Here is a 22,650-nt window from a genome sequence, read left to right as displayed (position 1 = left end):
ATTGCTGTAAAATACTAAATCTTTAATAATGTATATGAATAAATAGACTTTTAAAAACTCTGTCAGTGACTCTAAGTAAATGAATTTCTCTTATTTATAGTGAAGGTTCTTTTTGCTTTAAGCCCATTTTAAAAATACCTCCAAGAGAGTTAGCACGCCATAAAATGGTTTCAGTTTTGATAAGTGTTACATTTCAGAAGCAGTTTTCTCCTCAAAGTAGAAATATTAATATTATGATTTATAATTTATATTCAGCTGTAGAGTTATTGCTAAAATACTAGCGAATCTAATTAAAAAGTTGCTAATATTCTTTTAAATCGTGCTTAAGGTTTTGATTTTTGTAAATGGAGTTAAAGATCGTTAGGCAATCATTTCTTATACCACAGCACAGACTAGTGGATCCTCTCACAGTTTCATTGAAGAGATCCCATTGGAGCTACATACGGATCTCAGACTTTCAAGATGTGTGACAAATAACACAGTTTGCCAGTATGTTTGCAGAGATGCAATAACACTTCCTTTCACAAACGCAGGAGATCAAAATTTAGATAGAGTTGATCATCCGTTAATGATTACGTTCTTTAAAACAGATTATGTAAATCATTTATCCTGCTTAATAGTCTGTACTCTCTGTAAACATACAAAATTGTAACTTTTTAAGAACAGATTGGGAGATAAAAAGGCAAAGTTTCAAACAACCTGTTAGCATTTCAGTACTCATTCCTCTATAAAGGTATTATCAATAGCATTTCATGTAGAGGTACTCTAATCACAGAGATCTAGAAATTTTAATTATGACTTGTATAAAACAAATAAAGTAGCTTAATTTGTACTCAGGTCAGTTTTGGGTTTGGGAAGGGCATAAGAAAGAGGAATGGTTGCTTTATTGTTCGACATCTATAATTCCAACACTCACATTCTAATAAAATTATTTTTCTTTCCTATTTTTAAAAACATACAGTTACATCATAGCAGAGACTAGACAAGTGATATTGTCTGTCCTGAGATGTGAACACTCAATTTTTATCTTCCCCTGTATGATTTATTTATTTATTTGTTTATTGAGGTATAATTAACACAACATTATAATAGTTTCAGGTGTACAAGATGATGATTCGATATTTGTATTGTTCCCCTGTATGCTGAAGGAATAAGAATATGACAGGATTATAAATATTTTCATCTATAATAAATGTTTTGTTTCATTTCACAAAATTAGTTTTATTTTTCTGTATGCTAAAAGGAATTTGTTCCACATAGTTTGAGTATGATTAAATTACTGGGAAATAACTAATTTTAAACGCCCTCTACATGGAATTATTGTTCTAATATGAAAATCTATATCTTTAGGTAGAGATAGAGCTCTAAAGAATTATGTATGGAAATTATTAAAATGGTCAGATATATGGATATGTCTTCCAAATGCATGTCAAACTGTATTGTTAAGACTATTTCTTGAACATATTGTGAGGACTTAATACTACAGCGGGCAATTAGTGCCTGATTTTATATCTGCCTTTCAGCATTGGCCAAAGGAAGAAAATATGTTATTCTAATCTTTATATGTTATAAGATAGGGATATGAAAAAAATGACTTTCAGTGTCTGGCATTTGGAATGATTTTTTTCTCTCCCTCTGGCTACAAGTCACCTTTGTTTTTTATGCCTACAGATTCCATTCTGATTGGTGTTCATCTTCAAACTGCGATGAGATCCATGATCGGGTAAAACATGTCTTGAAATCACATCAGGCTCATCAAAGACATTTATATGTTAGTTCCTAAAATTTTCTCTTGAAGGCTTTTTATAACTGGGCATGAAAACCACCCAAGATGCTTAAAAGTTGCAATATTTAATCACTGGGAAGGAAAATATAAAGCCTCCATACCTAATTTCCTGCTTGACGTGAGTCCTTATACAAAATGTTTGACACAGATCATCTGGACTATAAACAGTTAGTGATAATTATCTCCTAAAGAGTCAGTAAATAGTGACTTTATATTTTTTTCATGGCCTTCAAAATATGTGGCCCAGTACAAAGCAATTTCATATCCTGGAAATAGGTTTGCTTCTACGTGGTAGAATTTGGGAAGGGGTGAGGAAATGTGCATTTTGAAGAAACTTCTCAGCTAATTTTTATGTTAATTAAATATTTAAAAGAGGAAAAGAAAGGGCAGGTCTATGAGGTTTAATATTAGAGGACATCAATATGAGAACATTTTCTGAGATAAGGAAAAAATAACAAACATAAATGACAGCTGGGAAATACAGTATATTCTTTTTGTGTTTCATTTCTTGTTTCATTTATTAGTTTTAAAAACAATTATTTATTATGAGTTTCATGTTGGGAATTAAGCTCAGTCCTGAATTATGGGTTATGCAACATTGGCACCAGTTTGTACTGTTCTAAGTTTCTATATGCGTAATCTTTTTTAATTAAACTTGTTTTCAAAGTATAATATACGTATAGAATATACACACATGATAAGTAACAGTGTCATGAATTATAATAAAATCACCTCATATAAACTGTCTACCAGATCACAAAACAAAACATTATCAGCTCTGCAGAAGTCCCTACTTTTTTCTCACAGGTATTGCCACTCTGAGGGTAAACATTATCCTAACTTCTAATAGCAGGATTAGTATTGTGTGTTTGGATCTTTGTATAAATGCGATCCTACTGTGTCTACTCCTTTTTTTTACGACTTGTTTCACTTTGTTTTTACAATTCAGACATTTTTGCAATGCAGACATCTTGTTATATGTAGCAATAGTTCTTCACTCTTGCTGCATGAAATTTCATGGTATTTCATCATATGAAAATACTATCATTGATTTACTCATCCCTCCTGCCAACATTTGGATTGTTTCTGCTTTTGGAGCTGCTATTAGAAGTTTATGCATGTCCTTGGGTAACTCTGTACATTTATTTGGATACTCACCCACCAGTGGAATTACTCCATCATAGGGTATGTGTCCATTCAGCTTTGGTAGATACTGCCAGAGATTTTTCAACAAATGACTTCAACAGTTTATACTATCAGTACCAGTGTGTTTGAGTTCTGCTTGTTCCACATCTTCACTGCAACTTGGTCAGTTGTGTGTGTGTTTTCATTTTGTTTAGCATTTTATCACTTAATGGTTTTAACTTGCTGCTTCCTGATGACTAACGAATATGTTCATTGATCATTGGGATATCCTCTTTTGTGAGCATTTGTTCAAGTCGTCTACCCATTTTTGCACTCATTGTCTCCCTTTCTTTTTTGGCTTGTTAATAATTCCATATAGATTCTTTATATGAGTTCTTAATTATACCCATATGTTTTGCATTTTTCTTTTCCCACTCTGCATTGCCTTTTCAATCTCTTAATGGTATCTTTTTTTATGAAAAGATGTTCTTAATTCTAATGAATCTAATTCTTCTTTTTTTTTCCCGTTTTTGATTAGCATTTTAAGATTTTTTTGTCTGTTTCAAGTCTTTGTCCTTTATATTTTTCTAAAGGCTTTTTGGTTTTTTTCCACATTTAACTATATGATTGGGTTGGAATTATTTTTTTTCTGTATGGTGAGTGGTAAGTAGGTTTCAAGTTTCAAGAAAGGTTCAAGGGGTGACGTCATAGGAATGGCAGCGGCAAGGTGGACTTCTTGCTGCCGGAACTTACCACAAATCGAACATCTATAACTATCAAAGGACTCTGCTCATCACACAGAACAGCTAAGAGACTCATACGAGGATTACAAGAAGACCCATTACTTGCCCTTCTTGTGTTGAAGGGCAAGACTCAACACACCCAGATGCCAACTCCAGACCAAACCAGAGTACTACTGGGTTTGACCTACAAGTGACACACCCAGAGGGAATTCTCTACAGGCACAAGAGCCATAGGGGCCAAGCCTCATTTGAACAGTCAACCCTCATGCAGCAGATCATCCACTGTGGGCAGAGCCAAGTCTCACAGCTAACTAGTCAGCCTAGGAGTCAATCCCACCTACTAACAAGCCAAAAGCAATTAAAGATCAACTTTAACAGGACAATATACACAACACAAGAGTCACCTTTAGAGCACACGCAGAGGAGAATAGGGAAGTGGTGCAAGCCAAATATAAAGGACACATACTACCTAACATAACCCAGTAAGAACTAAAAACTCTAGGGGATCTACCTAATACATTGAAGCAAACACAGAGAGTCAGCCAGAATGGGGAAACGAAGCATGTCCCAAATAAAAGAACAGAAGAAACCTCCAGAATTGGAACCAAATGAAATAGAGGTAACCACCCTATCAGAGACAGAGTTCAGAACACTGATGATAAGAATGTTTAAGGAGCTTAGTGACGACATGAAGGATAGAGAACTCATAACAAACAACCTTTTAGAACTAAAGAATACAATAACTGAAATAAAGAACACACTTGAAGGAATTACCAGCAGGTTAGATGAAGCAGAGGATCGAATCAGCAACTTAGAAGACAAGTTAGCAGAGATCACCCAAACCGAACAACAAAAAGAAAAAAGAATAAAAAACAATGAAGATGGTTTAAGAGACCTCTGGGATAACATCAAGTGCAACAACATGCGCATCATAGGAATACCAGAAGGTGAAGAGAGGAAGCAAGGGATTGAGAACATATTTGAAGTAATAATGTCTGAAAACTTCCCTAACCTGGTGAAGGAAACTGATGTACAAGCCCAGGAAGTGCAGAGAGTTCCAACCAGGATAAACCCAAACAGGTCCACACCAAGACACATTATAGTTAAAATTAAGCAAAGGTTAAAGACAGAGAGAATCCTAAAAGCAGCAAGAGAAAGACAGCGGGTTACATATACGAGAACTCCCATAGGACTATCAAATGACTTTTCTACAGAAACATTGCAGGCCAGGAGGGAGTGGCAAGAGGTACTCAAAGTGATGGAAAACAAAGGCCTACAACCTAGATTGCTTTATCCAGCAAGGCTATCATTTAAAGGTGATGGAGAGATAAAGAGCTTCCCAGAAAAGAATAAACTAAAGGAATTTATTACCAAGAAGCCAACATTGCAGGAAATATTAAAAGGGCTTCTGTAAACAGAAGAAAGTTGAAAACAATCTAACTACAAACTAAAAAAATGGTAATAACTATGTACCTATGAATAATCACTTTAAATGTAAGTGGATTAAATGCTCCAATCAAAAGACATAGGGTGGCTGAGTGGATAAGAAAGCAAGACCCTTGTATATGCTGTATACAAGAGACTCACCTCAGATCAAAAGACACACACAGGCTGAAAGTGAAGGGTTGGAGTGAGATATTTCATGCAAATGGAAATAAGAAAAAAGCTGGAGTTGCAATAATTATATCTGACAAAATAGACTTTAAAATGAAGCATATATTAAAAGACAAAGATGGGCATTATATAATAATAAAGGAATCGATCCGACAAGAGGACATAACCCTAGTAAACATCTCTGCACCCAACATAGGAGCACCTAAATATATAAAACAGATATTGACTGACATAAAGACAGGGATCAACAGTAACACTATCATAGTAGGGGACTTCCACACTCCTCTGACAACAAGGGACAGATCTATACAGAAAATCTATATGGAATCAGTGGCCTTAAATGACACATTGGACAACTTGGATTTAATCGAATTTTTCAGAGCATTTCACCCCAAAGCTGCAGAATACACGTTCTTCTCAAGAGCACATGGAACATTTTCCAAGATAGACCACATGTTAGGCCACAAAACAAGTCTTGATAAATTTAAGAAAATTGAAATCAATTTTTTTCTCTGACCACAGTGCTATGAAATTAGAAATCAACTACAGGAAAAAAACAACTGGAAGACACACAAATTCATGGAGGCTGAATAACATGTTATTAAATAATGAATGGGTCAACCATGAGATCAAGGAAGAAATCAAAAGATATCTCGAGACAAATGAAAATGAAAACATGACGACCCGAAATCTTTGGGATGCAGCAAAAGCAGTCCTAAGAAGGAAATTCATAGCATTGCAGGCTTACCTAAACAAACAAGAAAAATCACTAACCAACAGTTTGCCTTCATACTTAAGGGATCTGGAAAAAGAACAGCAAAATAAGCCCAAAGGGAATATAAGGAAGGAGATAATAAAGATCAGAGTGGAAATAAATGAAATAGAAAACAGAAAAACAATACAAAAGATCAATGAATCCAAGAGTTGGTTTTTAGAGAAGATAAACAAAATCGACAAACCTTTAGCCAGACTTATCAAAAAAAGTACCCAAATTAATCAAATCAGAATTGAAAGAGAAGTGACAACAGACACCACAGAAATACAAAAAATTTTAAGAAATTACTGTGAGCAACTATATGCCAACAAATTAAACAATCTGGAAGAAATGGACAATTTTCTAGAAGCATACAACCTTCCAAGGCTAACTCAAGAAGAAACAGAAAACCTGAATAGACTGATTACCACCAGGGAAATTGAATCAGTAATCAACAAGCTCCCAACAAACAAAAGCCCTGGACCAGATGGCTTTACAGGTGAATTTTACAAAACATTCGAAAAAGAATTATCGCCTATTCTCCTCAAGCTATTCCAAAAAACCCAGAAGGAGGTAAGGCTCCCAAACACTTTTTATGAGGCCACTATCACCCTGATCCCAAAATCAGACAAAGACACTACAAAAAAAGAAAACCATAGGCCGATATCTCTAATGAACATAGATACAAAAATCCTCAACAAAATATTAGCGAACAGAATTCAGCAATACATTAAAAAGATCATACACCATGGTCAAGTGGGATTCATTCCTGGTATGCAAGGGCGATTCAACATCCGCAAATCAATTAATGTGATACACCACATTAACAAAATGAAAAATAAAAATCATATAATCATATCATTAGATGCAGAAAAAGCATCTGACAAAATCCAGCAGCCATTTATGATAAAAACCCTTAAGAAAGTGGGAATAGAGGGATCATATCTCAATATAATAAAGGCCATATACGATAAACCCACAGCTAACATCATACTCAATGGGGAAAAGCTAAAACCATTCCCCTTAAGATCAGGAACAAGGCAAGTTTGCCCACTTTCTCCACTTCTATTCAACATAGTGCTGGAAGTTCTAGCCACAGCAATCAGACAAGAAAAAGAAATAAAAGGCATCCAAATCGGTAAGGAGGAAGTAAAATTGTCATTATATGCAGATGACATGATACTATATATAGAGAACCCTAAAGACTCCACCAAGAAACTATTAGAGCTGATAGATGAATTTAGTAAAGTAGCAGGATACAAAATTAATATTCAGAAATCAGTTGCATTTGTATATACCAATAATAAAACATCAGAAGGAGAAATTAAGAAAACAATCCCATTTACAATTGCTTCAAAGACTTTAAAATACCTGGGAATAAATTTAACCAAAGAAGTAAAAGATCTGTACTCAGAAAATTATAAGACACTGAAGAGAGAAATTAAAGAAGGTACAAAAAGATGGAAACACATACCGTGCTCATGGATAGGAAGAAGTAATATAGTTAAAATGTCCATACTGCCTAAGGCAATATACAGATTCAATGCAATTCCTATCAAACTACCAAGGGCATTTTTCACAGAAATAGAACATATAATCCTAAAATTTATATGGAACCATACAAGACCCTGGATAGCCTCGGCAATCTTGAGAAATAAGAACAAAGTGGGAGGTATAACGATACCAAAACAGCATGGTACTGGCATAAAAACAGACATATAGATCAATGGAACAGAATAGAGAGCCCAGAAATAAATCCATGCCTATATGGTCATTTAATCTACGACAATGAAAGCAAGAATTTACGGTGGGGTAAAGAATCTGTTCAATAAATGGTGCTGGGAAACCTGGACAGACACATGCAAAAAAATAAAGCTGGACCACCTCCTTACACCATATACAGGAATAAATTCAAAAGACTTAAGTGTTAAGACCTGAAAACATAAAATTCCTTGCAAAAAATATAGGAAGAAACTTTACAGACATTACCCGGAGTAAGATTTTTACTGATATATCCCCTCGGGCAAGGGAAGTAAGAGAAGAAATAAACATGTGGGATTACATCAAACTGAAAATTTTTTTCACAGCAAAGGAAACCATCAATAAAACAAAAAGGGATCCTACTGAATGGGAGAAGATATTTGCCAATAATATATCTGATAAGGGGTTAATATCACAAATTTATAAAAAACTCACTCAACTCAACTCCAAAAAAAACAACCCAATTAAAAAATGGGCAGAGAACATGATGAGACATTTTTCTAAAAAGGACATAGAAATGGCAAACAGACATATGAAAAAATTCTCAACCTCACTAACCATTAGAGAAATGCAAATAAAAACTACAACGAGATATCACCTCACCCTAGTCAAAATGGCTATCCTCAATAAATCAACAAACAACAAGTGCTGGCGAGGATGTGGAGAAAAGGGAACGCTAGTGCACTGTAGGTGGGATTGCAGATTGGTGCAGCCTCTATGGAAAACATTATGGAGGTATCTCAAAAATCTGAAAATGGAACTACCTTATGATCCAGCAGTTCCACTCCTAGGTATCTATCTGGAGAAATCCAAATCTCTAATTCAAAAAAATGTATGCACCCCTATGTTTATTGCAGCACTATACACAATAGCCAAGACATGGAAACAACCAAAATACCCATCGGTAGACGACTGGATTAATAAACCGTGGTACATTTATACAATGGAATATTACGCAGCCATAAAGAAAAAGAAATCTTACCATTTGCAACAACATGGTTGGACCTAGAGAACATTATGTTAAGTGAAATAAGTCAGACAGAAAGAAAAATACCATATGATCTCACTTATATGTGGAATCTAAAGAAAAAAATAAATGAACTAATCAGAAACAGTCTCAGAGACATAGAGGAAAAACTGAGGGTTGCTAGACGGGAAGGGGGGGTGAGAATAAGGGGGAAGGTGAAGGGATTAGAAAGCACAGTCAGTAACCACAAGATTGCCACGGGGATACGAAAGTCAATTTGGGGAATGTAATCAATAATGTTCTAAAGCTTTTGTAGGGTATCCAATAGACACTTGTCTCGTTAGGGAGACCACCTCAGGGATGATGTAGATGCCTGATCACTGCATTGTACACCTGAAGCTGAAGCTGAACAATAATGAATGTCAACAACAATTTTATATATGTATATATATAGTTACAAGAAGTGGAGTACAGCATTAGCAATAGAGACAGTGGAATTGTAATAGCTGTGTGCGATGTCAAAGAGATAAGGGATGGGGTAGGGGTTTTGTCACTGTGTGAGGGATGTAAATGATAAATGTCTAACTATTGTTTTGTGCACCTGCAACTAATAAAAAAAAGAAAAAGAAAGGTTCAAGTCTCATGATAGTGGATGTATCTTTTTCTAGTTCTGTTAGTTTTATTTATTTTGAAACTATGTCATTGGTTGAATACAGATTTCAGACTGTGATCTGAAACTTTTATTGGGCAGCTTCCTGCTTCATCTCTAGTGTTATTCCTTGTTTCACAGTGTTTTGTCTGATGTTAGTGTAGTTATAGCAGCTTTCTTTTGGCTAGTATATGAAAGGTGTATATTTTTCCATCCTTTGTGTTTTATCATTATACTTAAAGTGCATATCTCATAAATAGCACATGAGCTTTTTTTTTTTTAAATAAAAAATGAAAATTTAGAATTTTTACGTCAATTGATGAAACTTTGTTTGGATTAATAAGTATTTTTTGCCATTTACTTTCCTTTTTATTAACTTGTTTATGTTTTTAATATTCTGTCATTGGTTGCCATACAGATTTTAACATGCATACTGACAAATTATTTCTTTGTTGACTTCCCCAATAATATTGGGATCTACACACATTTAACTCTTTTAACCCACCTCCTTTTTTGTGTATTACTGTGAATTTTAATTGTACATATATAAAACAGACAAGAAATTTTATTTGTATAGTAATTTTTATTCATTTTAACCACATATTTACCCTTTCTATTATTCTTCATTCTTTCCTGCAATTCCATGTTCCTACCATGCTTCCCCAAATGTAAGACAATTAACTCTAATGCGTCTTTTGGAGCAAAAAACAATATAAGACTCGGTCTTATAACAATATAATATAAGATCCAGTCTTATTTTACTATAAGAACGGGACTTATATAAGACCGGGTCTTATATTAATTTTTGCTCCAAAAGACGCATTAGAGCTGATTGTCCAGCTAGGTCTTATTGTCGGGGAAACATGGTATCTAGATTCTAGAGTTATTTTCCTTCTGCTTGAAGAATTCCCTGTAATACTTCTTTTCCTTCTTCTTGAAGAATTCCCTGTAATACTCCTGGCTGTGAATTCTGATTTTGTTTGCTTGAAAACATCTTGGTTTTACTTTTATATAAGATAGTTTTATTGCATATAAAATTCTAGGTTGGTAGTTATCTTCTTTGGCATGTTAAAGAAGCCATTCCATTGTCTTTTGGTTTCTTTCATGTCTGTTAAAAAGTCAGCTGTTATTCCCTTGATATAATGTGGGGGGTTACCCCATTGCATTTAAGATTTGGTCTTCAGTTGTCTTATTATTATATACCTTGATATGGTTCTTTTGGATTAATTCCATGTTAAGTTTTCAGAGCTTGTGAAACTTGTAGTTTTGGAAAACCCATAGCCATTCTTTTTTTAAATATTGCTTCTGCCCCAATATCTCTACTCTCCCTCTGGAACTCCCAATTACATTTATATAAGATCTTTTGACTGTATCGCATATGGATCTTATGTTTATTTTGATATTTTTAATTCTTTTTTATCTCTCTCAAGTTTGGGTATTTTCTTTTGAAATGTCCTCTAGATTGCTAATCCTGTCTTCTGCTCTGTATACATTTCTGTTAAAACTATTTGAAACTTCTTGAAAGATATAACTTGAAAAGACAAACTGCCAAAATGAACTCAAGAAGAAATAATCTCAATAGTTGTATATATATTAAAGAAATTGAATATGATGTTAAGAATCTTCCATGAAAGTAAACATTAGGCCCAGATGAAGTCTCTGGTGAATTGTAGCAAACTTTTAAGGAAAATATGATATCAATCTTACATATTCCTAAAAATGAAAGTAAAACTTCCCAAGTGATCTGATGAGGTAAACATTTACCCTAATGTCAAAACCAGACAACAGCATTACAAAAAAAGAAAAAGACCTAAATCACTCATGAACATTCATATGTAAAAATCCTCAACAGCATATTAGCAAATCAAATCCAGCAGCATGTAAAAATGAAAGTACATCATAATCAAGAGGGCTCATTCCAGAAATACAATGTAAATTCATCCCATTAACAGATTAAATAAAAAAACAACAACACATATTCTTCTCTGTGTCATTTCAATGGACACAGGAAAAGTATCCAAAAAAATTCAACTCTATTCATCATAAATAGTCTTAGTAAAGTTGAGGTAGACGGGAACTTCCTCAACCTAATAAAGAACATCCTTACAAAACCTATAGTCACCATTGTACTTAATGGTGAAAGACTGAATGCTTTTCCTCTAAGTTTAGAAACAAGGCAAGGATACACCCTCCCCTCACTATTTGTTTAGCATCATACCAGGAGTCCTGGATGATGATAGAAGGCAAGAAAAAGAAATAAGAGGTATGTTGGCTGGAAAGCAAGAAGCAAAATTGTATTTGCAGAGGATATGATTTTCTTTGTAGACAATGCCAAAGGACCTACAGAGAAGTTCCTGGAAGTAATAAGTAAATTTAGCAAGATCACAGACTACAAAGAAAGTCATTTTTTCCCCTGTATGCCATCAATGAACAGTTGAAATTACAAATTAGAAAATCTGTACCATGTACAATTGCACCAGAAATTGAAGTGCTTAGGTATAATTCCAACAAAATATGTTCAGGATTTGCATTTTAACAATTATAAAACACTGTTGAAAAAACTCAAAGAAGATAGACTTAAGTGGAGAAATATACTATATTCACAGATTGGAGGACTTAAAATGAAGATTTTCCCCATTTTGATCTCATTTTTAGGCAATCATCACAAAAACCCCATGAACCTTTTTAAATAGATATTGACAAATTGATTTTTTAAAGTGTACATAATGGCAAAAGAACTTTAAAAACCAAAACAATTATGAATAAAGAACAATAATGGTACAGGGCCCGCTTTCTAATTTCAATACTTACTGTAAGTCACAGCGATGAAGACAATATAGTATTGACTAAATTAGAGACAAGTATGTCAGAAGAATAGAATAGATACCCCATAAATAGACCTACAAAACTTGTCAACTGATTTTTCTCACAAGTGCGTAAGTCTATTAAGTGTCTACTTTTTATTTGTTACCTTTTCAACACATGGTTCTGGATTTTAAAAAGAAGAAGCTTTTTGACACATAATTCAAAATAGACCTAAACCATAATAGAAAATCTGTTTAATTTATGTTTGGAAATAACTTTTAAGACATGACACAAACACATGACCCATAAAAGAAAAAAAAAGATGAATTGAATTTCATTAAAATTAAAAGCTTTTGCTCTATGGAAGGCACTAGTAAGAGAATAGAAACATAAGAGAATAGAAAGAAAATATTTACAAATTTCATATATCTGTAAGGACTTGTACCCAGAATTAAAAAAAAAAAGAAACTTCAAATTCAACAATAAGCAAAAAAAAATTAAAAATGACAAAAGAGCTGAACAAACATTTTACCAAATATACATGGAAAGATGCTCAATAGTCATTAGAGAAACACAAATTAAAACATAGATATGCTACCAGGACACACCTTTCAGAATTGTTAAACAATAACAAACCCCCTCCCAAAATTTATGGTAGCAAATGCTATTCTATGGAGCAACAGAAATTCTCATTCGGTGCTGGAGGGAATGCCCAATGGTACAGCCACTTTTGAAGACAGGTTGGCACTTTTGTATGGGGCAAAATATATACTTATATAACCCAGCAGTCCTACTCTTAGGTATTTACCCAAATAAATTGAAAACGTGTTCACACAAAAGCCTATAAACAAATGGTTATAGAAACTCTATTCATAATCACCCCTAACTGGAAGCAACCAAGTTGCTCATCAGTGGTAAATGGTGAACAAACTGGTACAGCCATTCAATGGAATATAACTCAGCAATAAAAAAATAAAATAAAATAATAAAAATTAGCTATTAATACAACATGATAAATCTTAAATTCAGTTTACCAAATGAAGGAAGCTATAACCCCAGAGCTACATGCATTTGTCAGAACTCTTAGAAATGTACCTCAGAAATAGTGAACTTTACTGTATGAAAATTAAAAGAAAATAGCAAGTATGATGTTGGAGATTCTGAGGATTTAATGCAGCTTATAATAAATGAATCTAACAGTATTAAAAATGTCAGACATATCTTTAAATTAACTTACCTCAGTAACTTTTGAATATGGTGTTTTTGGCAGATACTGTAAGACTAAAACCAAAAAGAACTACTCTTGTTCAGGAGTCAGCAAACTTTCTGCAAAGAGCCAGATAACAAATAGGTATTTTTGGGTTTTTTGTGCCATAGGGTCCCTGTCACAACTACTACTCAGCTCTGCCTTTGTAGCACTAAAGCAGTCACGGACAATGTGGGACCAAGTGAACATGTCTGTGTTCCAATAAAACTATCCAGATACACTAAAATGTCAATTTCATGTACTTTTCACGTGAATTTTCATGAAATACATTTTTCTCCTAGTGATTTAAAAAAATATTGTAAAATGTTTTTACCCTGGTTATTTAAAAGTGTATTGCCAAATTTCCTAATATTCTTTGGGTGGAGGAATTCTTTTTTATTTTTGGCTTCATTCTGTGGTTTGTGAACACTTGATTTTTCAGTCTTCTGGTTTGTTGAGACTTCATTTATGTTTAGTATATGGTCTTTTTTTATTCCAAGAGTATTTGCAAACAAAATGCAATGTCTTGTGGAGTGGTATGTTTGACAACTAGATTAGGTTTGTAAATGTGGTTCAGTTTTTCTTTTTTCTTACTGATTTTTTTTCTGATCTGCTAGTTCTATCAAATACTGAGAGAGCATTTTTTTTTAATCTCCCATTATGATTTATCTAATATTTTAATTCCCTTCGTCTAACAGTTTTGGCTTTATATATTTTGTAGCTATATCATTAGATGCATATTGATATTATTATAGCTAACATAACTTTATTTTGCAAGAAATATCTTCCTTCATCCTTACACTTTGAACTTTTCTGTTTACATTTGAGGGGAATTTTTAATAGCATATATTGACTTTTTATATAAGGTGATAATGGTTGTGTTTTAATTATAGTATTAAGTCTGTTCGTATTTAATGTACCTACTGATATATTCGGGTGTAAATCTATTTTCTAATGTATCCTGCCTGTTCTACTTTCTGTATTTACTTCTATTTTGTCTTGTTTTGGATTGAGTAAAGATTATTAATTTTTCTACCATATTAACTTGTCATACTTTTTTTTATTCTATTGATGGTTGCATTAAAAATTAAAACAGGTATTCTTGTTAAAGTGTAATATAAATGAACATGATTTTATTACTCCCATCCTGACTTAACATACTGCTGTTACCCTGCGTTTTTGTTTATACATTTTAAGCATCATATTATGCCATTATACTTTATGTAGGTGATGCTCCTTTAGATGTAATATTTTACCGTTCTGTGGCTCTTTATTCAGCACCACATCTCCCAGCTTCCTCTATGATTGCTTACTTCTGTGATTGTAGTACTCTAGTATTTCCTTCAGTATGGGTCTTACTGCAGATGAATTCTTCCAAGTTTGTTGGTTCTTTTCTCTAAAAATTTATTTTACCTCAATTTTTGGAAGATTTTTTTTTCTTTTGTCTGAAAATTTAATTTACCTTGATTTTGGAAGATACCTTCTCTGGTTGTAGAATTCTAAGTTGGCAGTTAATTTCTTTCAGCACTTTTAAGCTGTCATTCTATTGTTTTGGTAGAGTTGTCTGTGGGTCTTATTGTTGCCAATTTGAACATGCAATTTTTTATTTTTAAACTTTTGAAAACTGATAAATGTAACTCAAATACTGAAAAATGTGTATAATGTTGCTGGATGGTACTTTTTCTGAAGGTGAGCGTTCCTCTGATGAGCGTCCTATCAAGATACAGAATCTACCCAGCCATCCCAGTGGCCTTCCACATAGCCCTTTAAAATCACAACCCTCCCTCACCCATAAAAGTAATCCAGGATCCTTTTTCATGGAAGTGATTTTCTTTTCTTTGTGATATTATGCCCCACGTGATAATTTTTAAAATTAAATATACCTTTTAATTTTCTATTAGTCCATAGGCTCCTTCTTTATCTCTTTTCTTCTGCCACTGTATTTTACTCTTGCATTTTTTTATTTATAAAAAAAAAAACCAGGATTATTCGTCTGTTGAATTTCCTTAGGATTTTGTTGATATTCCTATGGTGTAAACATGTTTCTTTGTCTGAGGTATTTCCTTTAAATTAGTAGTAGGATCTAGAATCTTAATCATATTCAGCTTTTTGGGTTTTTTTCCAAGTCGTGTTAGGTCTTTCATCAGCCAGCAGGCATATAATATCTAATTTATCCATACTCATATTCTCTCTCTCTCTCTCTCTCTCTCTCTCTCTCTCTCTCTCTCTCTCTTGCTCGCAATTCAAATTCCAAGATGCATTACATAGGAGTTACAAAACTGATGCTATTCCAACTTTGTCATCCATTCTTTATTTGCTGGAATAATTCTATAAAGATGTACTTTCCTTCATACAGTAACTTGTATCCGTTCATGTATTAATGTTAATAGATGGTCGTTTTTCAATATTTACACATATAATCATATAATCTGTGAATAGTGACGTTTTTATTTCTCCCTCTTTAATCTTTTGCTTTATTATGCTATCTGGGATTTTCAAAACAATATCAAATAGAAGTGGTGATAGAGGGCTCCTGTCTTGTTCGCCATACCAAGAGGAAAGCTTCTTATGACTCAATGTTAAGTATGATGCTTGCTGTATATTTTTTGTGGATATTCTTTGTCAGAGTACAGATGTTCCTTCTATTCTTTATTTTAATGTGGTGAATTAGTTACTTGATCTTCAAGTGTTAAATCAAGTTTGCATGCCTGGAACAAAACTCTTGGTCATAATTTTTAAATATGTATATATAGATATAGATACAGATATAGATATGTATATGGTATCTCACTGACTTTAATTTGCTAATATTTTACCTAGGATTTTTACATCTAAGTTGCTAGTGATTGGTCTGCAAGTTTTCTTTCTTATAGTGCCTCCCTTAGGTTTTGGCTAGCCTAATAAAAATGAGTTGGGAAATAGTCTCATTTATTCTCTGGAAGAGTTTATGTAAGATTATTTTTGGTTAAATGTTTTTTGACAGCCCACCTTTGAGGGAGAGTTTTCAATAATGGATATAACTTGCTAATTTCACTTAATTGTGGCCAGATAACATACTTTGTATGATTTCAGTTGTGTTAAACTTACTGAGACTCATTTTGTGGTGTAACAAATGGTCTCTCCAGGAGAATTTTCCATATGTACTTGAGAAGAATGTATATTGTGTTGTTGTCAGGTAGAGTGTTCTATAGATATCTGTTAGGTTTAGTTGGTTTACAGTGTTGTTCAAGTCTTCTGTTTCCCGGTTGATATTCTTTCTGTTTGGTTTATTCTATTCATTGTTAAAAGTGAAATAATGAAATCTCCAGCTAATGTGTTGAAGAATTTCTCATTCTCATGCTGTATTATTCAGAATTCTCCAAAGAAACAGAAGCAACAGTGTGTGTGTGTGTGTGTGTGTGTGTGTGTGTGTGTGTGTGTATTGAGGAAGAGAGAGAGAGAAATGTTGAAGAATTGGCTCACACAGTTGTGGAGGCTTGGATAATAGAAAATATGAACATTCAGGAAGAGTTGCAGTTTGAATCCAAAGACAGTGTGCTGGAAGAATTCCTTCTTCCTCGGGGGAGATCAGTCTTTGTTCCATTAAGGCTTTCAAATGACTGGATGAGGCCCACACACATTATGGAGACAATCTGGTTTACTCAAAGTCTATCAATTTAAATGTTAACCTCATCCATAAAAGCCTCACAGAAACACATAGAATAATGTTTGACCAAAAATCTGGGCATAAGCTGAGCCAAGTTGACAGATAAAATTAACCACCACACATGCTTTTCCACACTCTGCCCGCAGCAATTTGTCAAAATTACCATTTAAGTGTTCTTTATGTGGTCTTCTCTTTAGACTTTATTTTATCTTCTATTATACTTATAATATAAACCAAGTTATAGAATTAGAGAAACCCGAGTTCAAGGACAGCTATGCAACTTTTTATCCTTGTGACTTTGACCAACTCTATCTAAATTTTCTACCTAAATTAAAGTACTAAAACCATTATGATTAAGTTATTTGTGCAAGGTGACAGTGCAAATTAGAACAAATGATCAAATTCTATTTAAATTCTTGTCCTTATACACAATTCATTATAAATAATGTTTTGAATTTGATAGCAATAAAATTCTCACAGGTATTTTTAACTGTATATGAGAATTTCATTTGTTTTAGTATGGCAGGTATATGTTTTATTTAAATACTATGTAATTAGTGAGGTTGCTGCTCTTTTTTTCTGGCTTTGTCTTAGACTCTTTAACCACCTTTGTCCTAAATTTTTAAGTTTGCAAGCATGAGTAGATATCTTTTCTGTCTTTGTTCCAGGGATATTCTAAGTATGGTGTCAATTACATGGTGTAAGATAGTGATCATTGATGAAAGGAATCTTTAGAGAACAATTTAACTCACTGCCAACTCAGGGAAGGAAAGCCTCGGCTTTCTTTAATAATGTTTCATTTTATTAATGACTTTTGCTGAAAGGAAAATACTTCATGGAAATTCTGAAAAAGTTTCTTCTGAGCTATATTATTTCAGAATACTTTCATAAAAAAATTAAGTAGATATTAGCTGAAAGGGTTTAAGCCTAATTTTCATATAGGAGAACAATCTAATGGCTTGGGATGGAGGTTTAGATTTCATAGTCCAGTTTACTTGCATTCTAGGAAGAAGTACAATGTAAATCAAGTTAGATCTGGATTTAAATTCCAGCTCTACCACTTAATAACTTGTACCTTTAGGCAAGTTATGTAATTTTTCTGAGTTTCAGTACCTTTTTGATAAGGTTATTAAAGGCTTAAATGATACCCATATAAAAAAAAATACCTAACTCAGTCTTAGATACCTTGAAGGTACTTAAAAAATACTGGTGTCATCCATCTTTTTCTTTATTTACATGTGGGCAAATGGGAATGCTGGTAAGGAATAAGAAGGGAATTACCTCTCCATGCCCTGGCAATGTATTTTCTGGCACTGAGAGGAATGATACATCTCTTCAAATGTTTGCTTGATCCATAGTCAATAACATATAAGATGTGATGTTTCTTGCCTCTCTGCTTTTATATAACCTGACTTTTGAAAAAAAAACTATACAAGGACTCTTATAAGAGATATGTATGTGTATTGAATATATATAAAATGTAAAAAAATAGAGTCTTAAAATTTGAAGGGAATAACCATGAAGGTCATCCTTTTTGTTTCTCAGGGCAGAATTCCCCTCTAGGAAATCCATGATCCAGATGTGTGTCAGAACTCTACATGAGTTACTCCCTATTAAGGCAACCATTCTGTTTTTAGAATGCTTCATTAATTAGAAAGTTCTTCCTTATCTTGTTGTTTATTATGCCTCCTAATAATTCAACCCTTTGGTCCATTCTATCCATAGAGCTTCATAGAATAAACAAACTTTATTCCACATGTGTGCAGGAACTATGTCTTAGTCATCTTTCTATTCTCAGAGTCTAGGATAGTAATTAGCCAATTCAAAGTATGGTTTTATGTAATGATAATTGAGGTTCAGATTTTTAAAAAAGATACTGTTATATGTTTTTTTCATTTATAACTTTAAAAATTTAGTCAACGTTTTTGTTACTTCTGGCCAAACCTTTTTTCATCTGTATTGACAAAATTAAGCAAGGAATATTGATTTATGTTTATGTATGCTACTACTTATTATATAATCTGGAAATTGATCATTTTTCCCAGGGACAGAATTTTTAAATTTATTTATATCTCTTTCATTTAGTTTTTCTTGCAACATAATTTGTTTCTTACGGTTGAAACCATTACATTTTTTAATTTCTTATGCCTCTTTTGTAGCGTCTTTTGCACTTACTACAGACAATTACATTATCTGAAATATTGTTAGAGTAAATAAAGCTGCATTTTATTAACTTATCACACTGGACAAAAATCAGCAACATCTAGCTATATTCCATTTAATAAAAAGATCTAAAACCTAATAGTAAGGAAAGGTTTAAAATAAAGAATCAAATATATACCATCTAAGCACTAACTAAAAGAAAGCCATTGTAGCTATGTTTATAGTAAACCAAACAAAGTTAAGGGGAAAAGGCAGTAGTAGAAATAAATGGAGTTACTTCATAATGATAAAGGGGTTTGATTCACCTAGAAGCTCTAATAATTCTAAATATATATTCAGGTTTTCTGTGAATTTTTAACTTGTTCCATTATTTGTTGCTTATATTTTTGACTTAATGCTCTTTTCCCAATTTTATGCCATCAGCAAATTTCAAAAATCATTTTTCTTCATAATCTGTATCCAGCTGATTTCTTTCATAAACTGAATGAATCTCCCTTATTAATACTAATCTGTGTAGCTCTCTATTTGTGCTTACTAGTTGCTTTTGTTATCAATTCTCTTTATTTCTGTTACAGTTTGACTAGGTAACAAGGGTATTGGCCAGTAGGTGAGAAAGATATTTGATACTAAATTATATAAAATAACATACCTTAAGAACATAATTACTGTGAATGATATAGTTAATAAAGCCATCTCTTTGGAACCTTATTTAATATGCCTTTGAATGTGTCAGTTAGTAGAACAAGCTGCACATAAAAGGAGAAGTATTCATATGTTTGATTCCAACTAGCTTGCCTTTCATTTTTGCCTATTGTGGCTTATTATTGCATTTTGGCTTATGAGTAATTATTCTAGGGCCTCTCCATTGTAAGTCATAAGTGGGTGTTAGAATGCTTATAGCTACATTGTTTTCCCAAATACTTATCCTTCAGAGTGCAGGTACAATCTGTTGAGAGTTCATATAACAATGTATAATATATACACATCTTATTATGTATCTTGACACACAGTATCCATTCCCATTCATTTATTGATTCAAGAAACACCTACCGAGTGTCCAGTCTTTGATAAGCAGTATTAGCAGACATATAATGAAACTGTATTAGTTTTATTGAACAGAATAATAAATTCTCAACTACCCTTTCGTCTCTTTCCTAAGGCATCCAAACATTTAACTCAATTTCTTATAATGGGGGAGGAGGAGAGCATTTCCCAATGAAACATAGCATCATTTTAACTATAAAATGAATTAATGAAAATCTTCACACTTTTCAGGATGAGAGAGACCCAGAGAAAGAAGAAGAACTGGAACTGAAAAGAGGTCTTTTATACAGAGACTCTGCCTATGACAGTGACCCCGAGTACAGGTATGGGCTTGGTTAATTCTGTTTATAGAGGTCTTTCTCATAGTTGATACAAGTATAACCTGCTTCTTAATCTGCTGGATTTGTAGGAAATTTAGACTCAAATTAGCAATTATTAATTATTTATATATAAAGTACTTAACTACGTAAAATCCTAGTAAAATATTTGAATGTTTGCATTACTGAAACTTTTAAATGAAAACAAATATAGTCAATTAATGGTGATGCTTTTATCCTACTTAAGACGCTTAGTCTATTTAGCTTCCCTGTGAATCCCCATACTCAGGACATATTTCAGGATGTATTTATATATCCATACTAGTAGTCCTATGTCTTCCACCACCTTTGAGTATGAAACTAATTTGGAAGAAATCTCTTATCAAGGAGTTATTTAAGTGACCTTTTACTTTCACTACTTTGGGATTTGGGAACTGGCTTGGGGAAAGAATCTACTACCCATGCAGACTTCCTTCTCACTTTCATATTGTCTACCTTTGACAAAATTTTAGATATTTGCTATGGTAGCCTTGCCAATTCCCAGGGCCCTGGGCTGCTCTTCCCTTCTTTTAGTACTTTATGTATATCTAAAATTTCTTCAGTACTTCTGGCGTTATTATCCTATTTCAGCGTTAGTCCTAATTAAAGATGAGACATGAAGTGATGCTTCATAAAAATGTGACTCAGCCACAAAAAAGAGAAATAAGGATACAAATAATTTGAAGTTCAAATGTAGAATACAACTTGGCCTTTTATGACTATTACCCAAAATTTTGAGCCATGTTGTTCTTTTATGAAATTAGTTATTGGTATAAACTGTTCTCTATTTGCTTATGCATATTTTCTCAAGTTATTAACAGTAGGAATATGTTCAATATAAATAAATGCTTTAATTATGAAATTATTTATAACAGAATCTCAAACTGAGTAGTTTAAATGTTGGCTCTACGTTTTTAAATAACACAGGATTAACTTTAGTTTTCATCTCTTCCCCATTGATCACTATCTGATTAATTTGATGAATCTACTAAGATGTAATAAATAGCCAAAAGCTATCTTTAGTATTAACAAATGGAAGTAAAACCGTCCAAATAACATATAGACTTATATTATTCAAATCCCTTGAATAATTAAGAATAAGCCTTCATTTTAAGTGAGAAAATGTTGCTTGATTGTAATTTGAATTCATTGTATCGTGTGTTATTAACTCAAGTATCATAAAAGTTCTTTTTATTAAATATTAAAGGTTTAGTTTTTCTTTTTTAAAATTTTTTCTTGAAGGTTATATTGATAGTCAGAAAATTTGAGTTGCTGTATATTTATATGATTTTTTCAAAGTGTTGTAAAAATTGTAGCTTAGGGGTCTAGAAAGTTTCTCATGATTAGAAAATGGAAGTGTTGTATTCATCTTTAAAAACAAAAATGTGATGTTGGTAATTAGATTAGCCAACTTAATATTGATGCCTGGTATCTGGAAAGTATCTGTACAGGTCCAGTGTTTAACTTGTAGCCGCCTTAAAGAATACCAGTAGACAAACAGAAGGGTTTTGTGACTAGCAATTTTTGCCAACCTAATTTATTTTTTAAATAGATCATGAGAAAGTAATACATCAAATACAACTTTTAGTAAGAATTATGATTTTATGACATTCTCATAAACAAGTATGGCCAATTATGGCCTTAGCTAGATGTTAGGCGGGTGGTCTGCTGGCTAAATGATGACATGGGAAAGATGATTAGCCTCAGTCCTAAGTTAGCTTTGGGAGCCATAATAAGTCACATTTAGTGACATTATGCTCAAACTGTAGTTGTTTTAGCTTTAGTGATAACTGCCTTTAAGAATAAAAAATACGTTCATTGTTTTATTTATTTATGAAACTACTCTGAAGTATTCTGGCTATACTCCATAGTAGGTCAGTTTTATGACTAGTTGTTTTGTTGTTGTTTTTACTAGAAGTATGGGAAGGAATTCAAAAAAGAATAATGAAAACAAATGGGATATTCTCTATGGACATGGTAATAATCTTAAG

The 22,650-nt window shown here is 32.9% G+C and overlaps 1 protein-coding gene across 4 annotated transcripts in view; it reads left to right on the top strand.

The window, feature by feature from the left end:
• Nucleotides 1–22,650, top strand: part of SPATA6 (spermatogenesis associated 6) — a 99,406-nt gene that overhangs the window by 67,936 nt on the left and 8,820 nt on the right. For 2 of the 4 annotated variants that reach the window (XM_019710877.2, XM_019710876.2), the window contains exons 11-12: nt 1,672–1,723; nt 20,535–20,626. In XM_019710877.2, the coding sequence (XP_019566436.1) occupies nt 1,672–1,723; nt 20,535–20,626 (144 nt within the window). Of the gene's footprint in view, nt 1–1,671; nt 1,772–20,534; nt 20,627–22,650 lie in introns of all 4 variants that reach the window. The other 2 variants (XM_019710875.2, XM_019710873.2) reach the window with 1 other exon arrangement.

This window comes from Rhinolophus sinicus, linkage group LG06 (genome assembly GCF_036562045.2).
Source record: "Rhinolophus sinicus isolate RSC01 linkage group LG06, ASM3656204v1, whole genome shotgun sequence".
NCBI lineage: Eukaryota > Metazoa > Chordata > Mammalia > Chiroptera > Rhinolophidae > Rhinolophus > Rhinolophus sinicus.
This window is presented reverse-complemented; position numbering and strand designations above follow the sequence as displayed.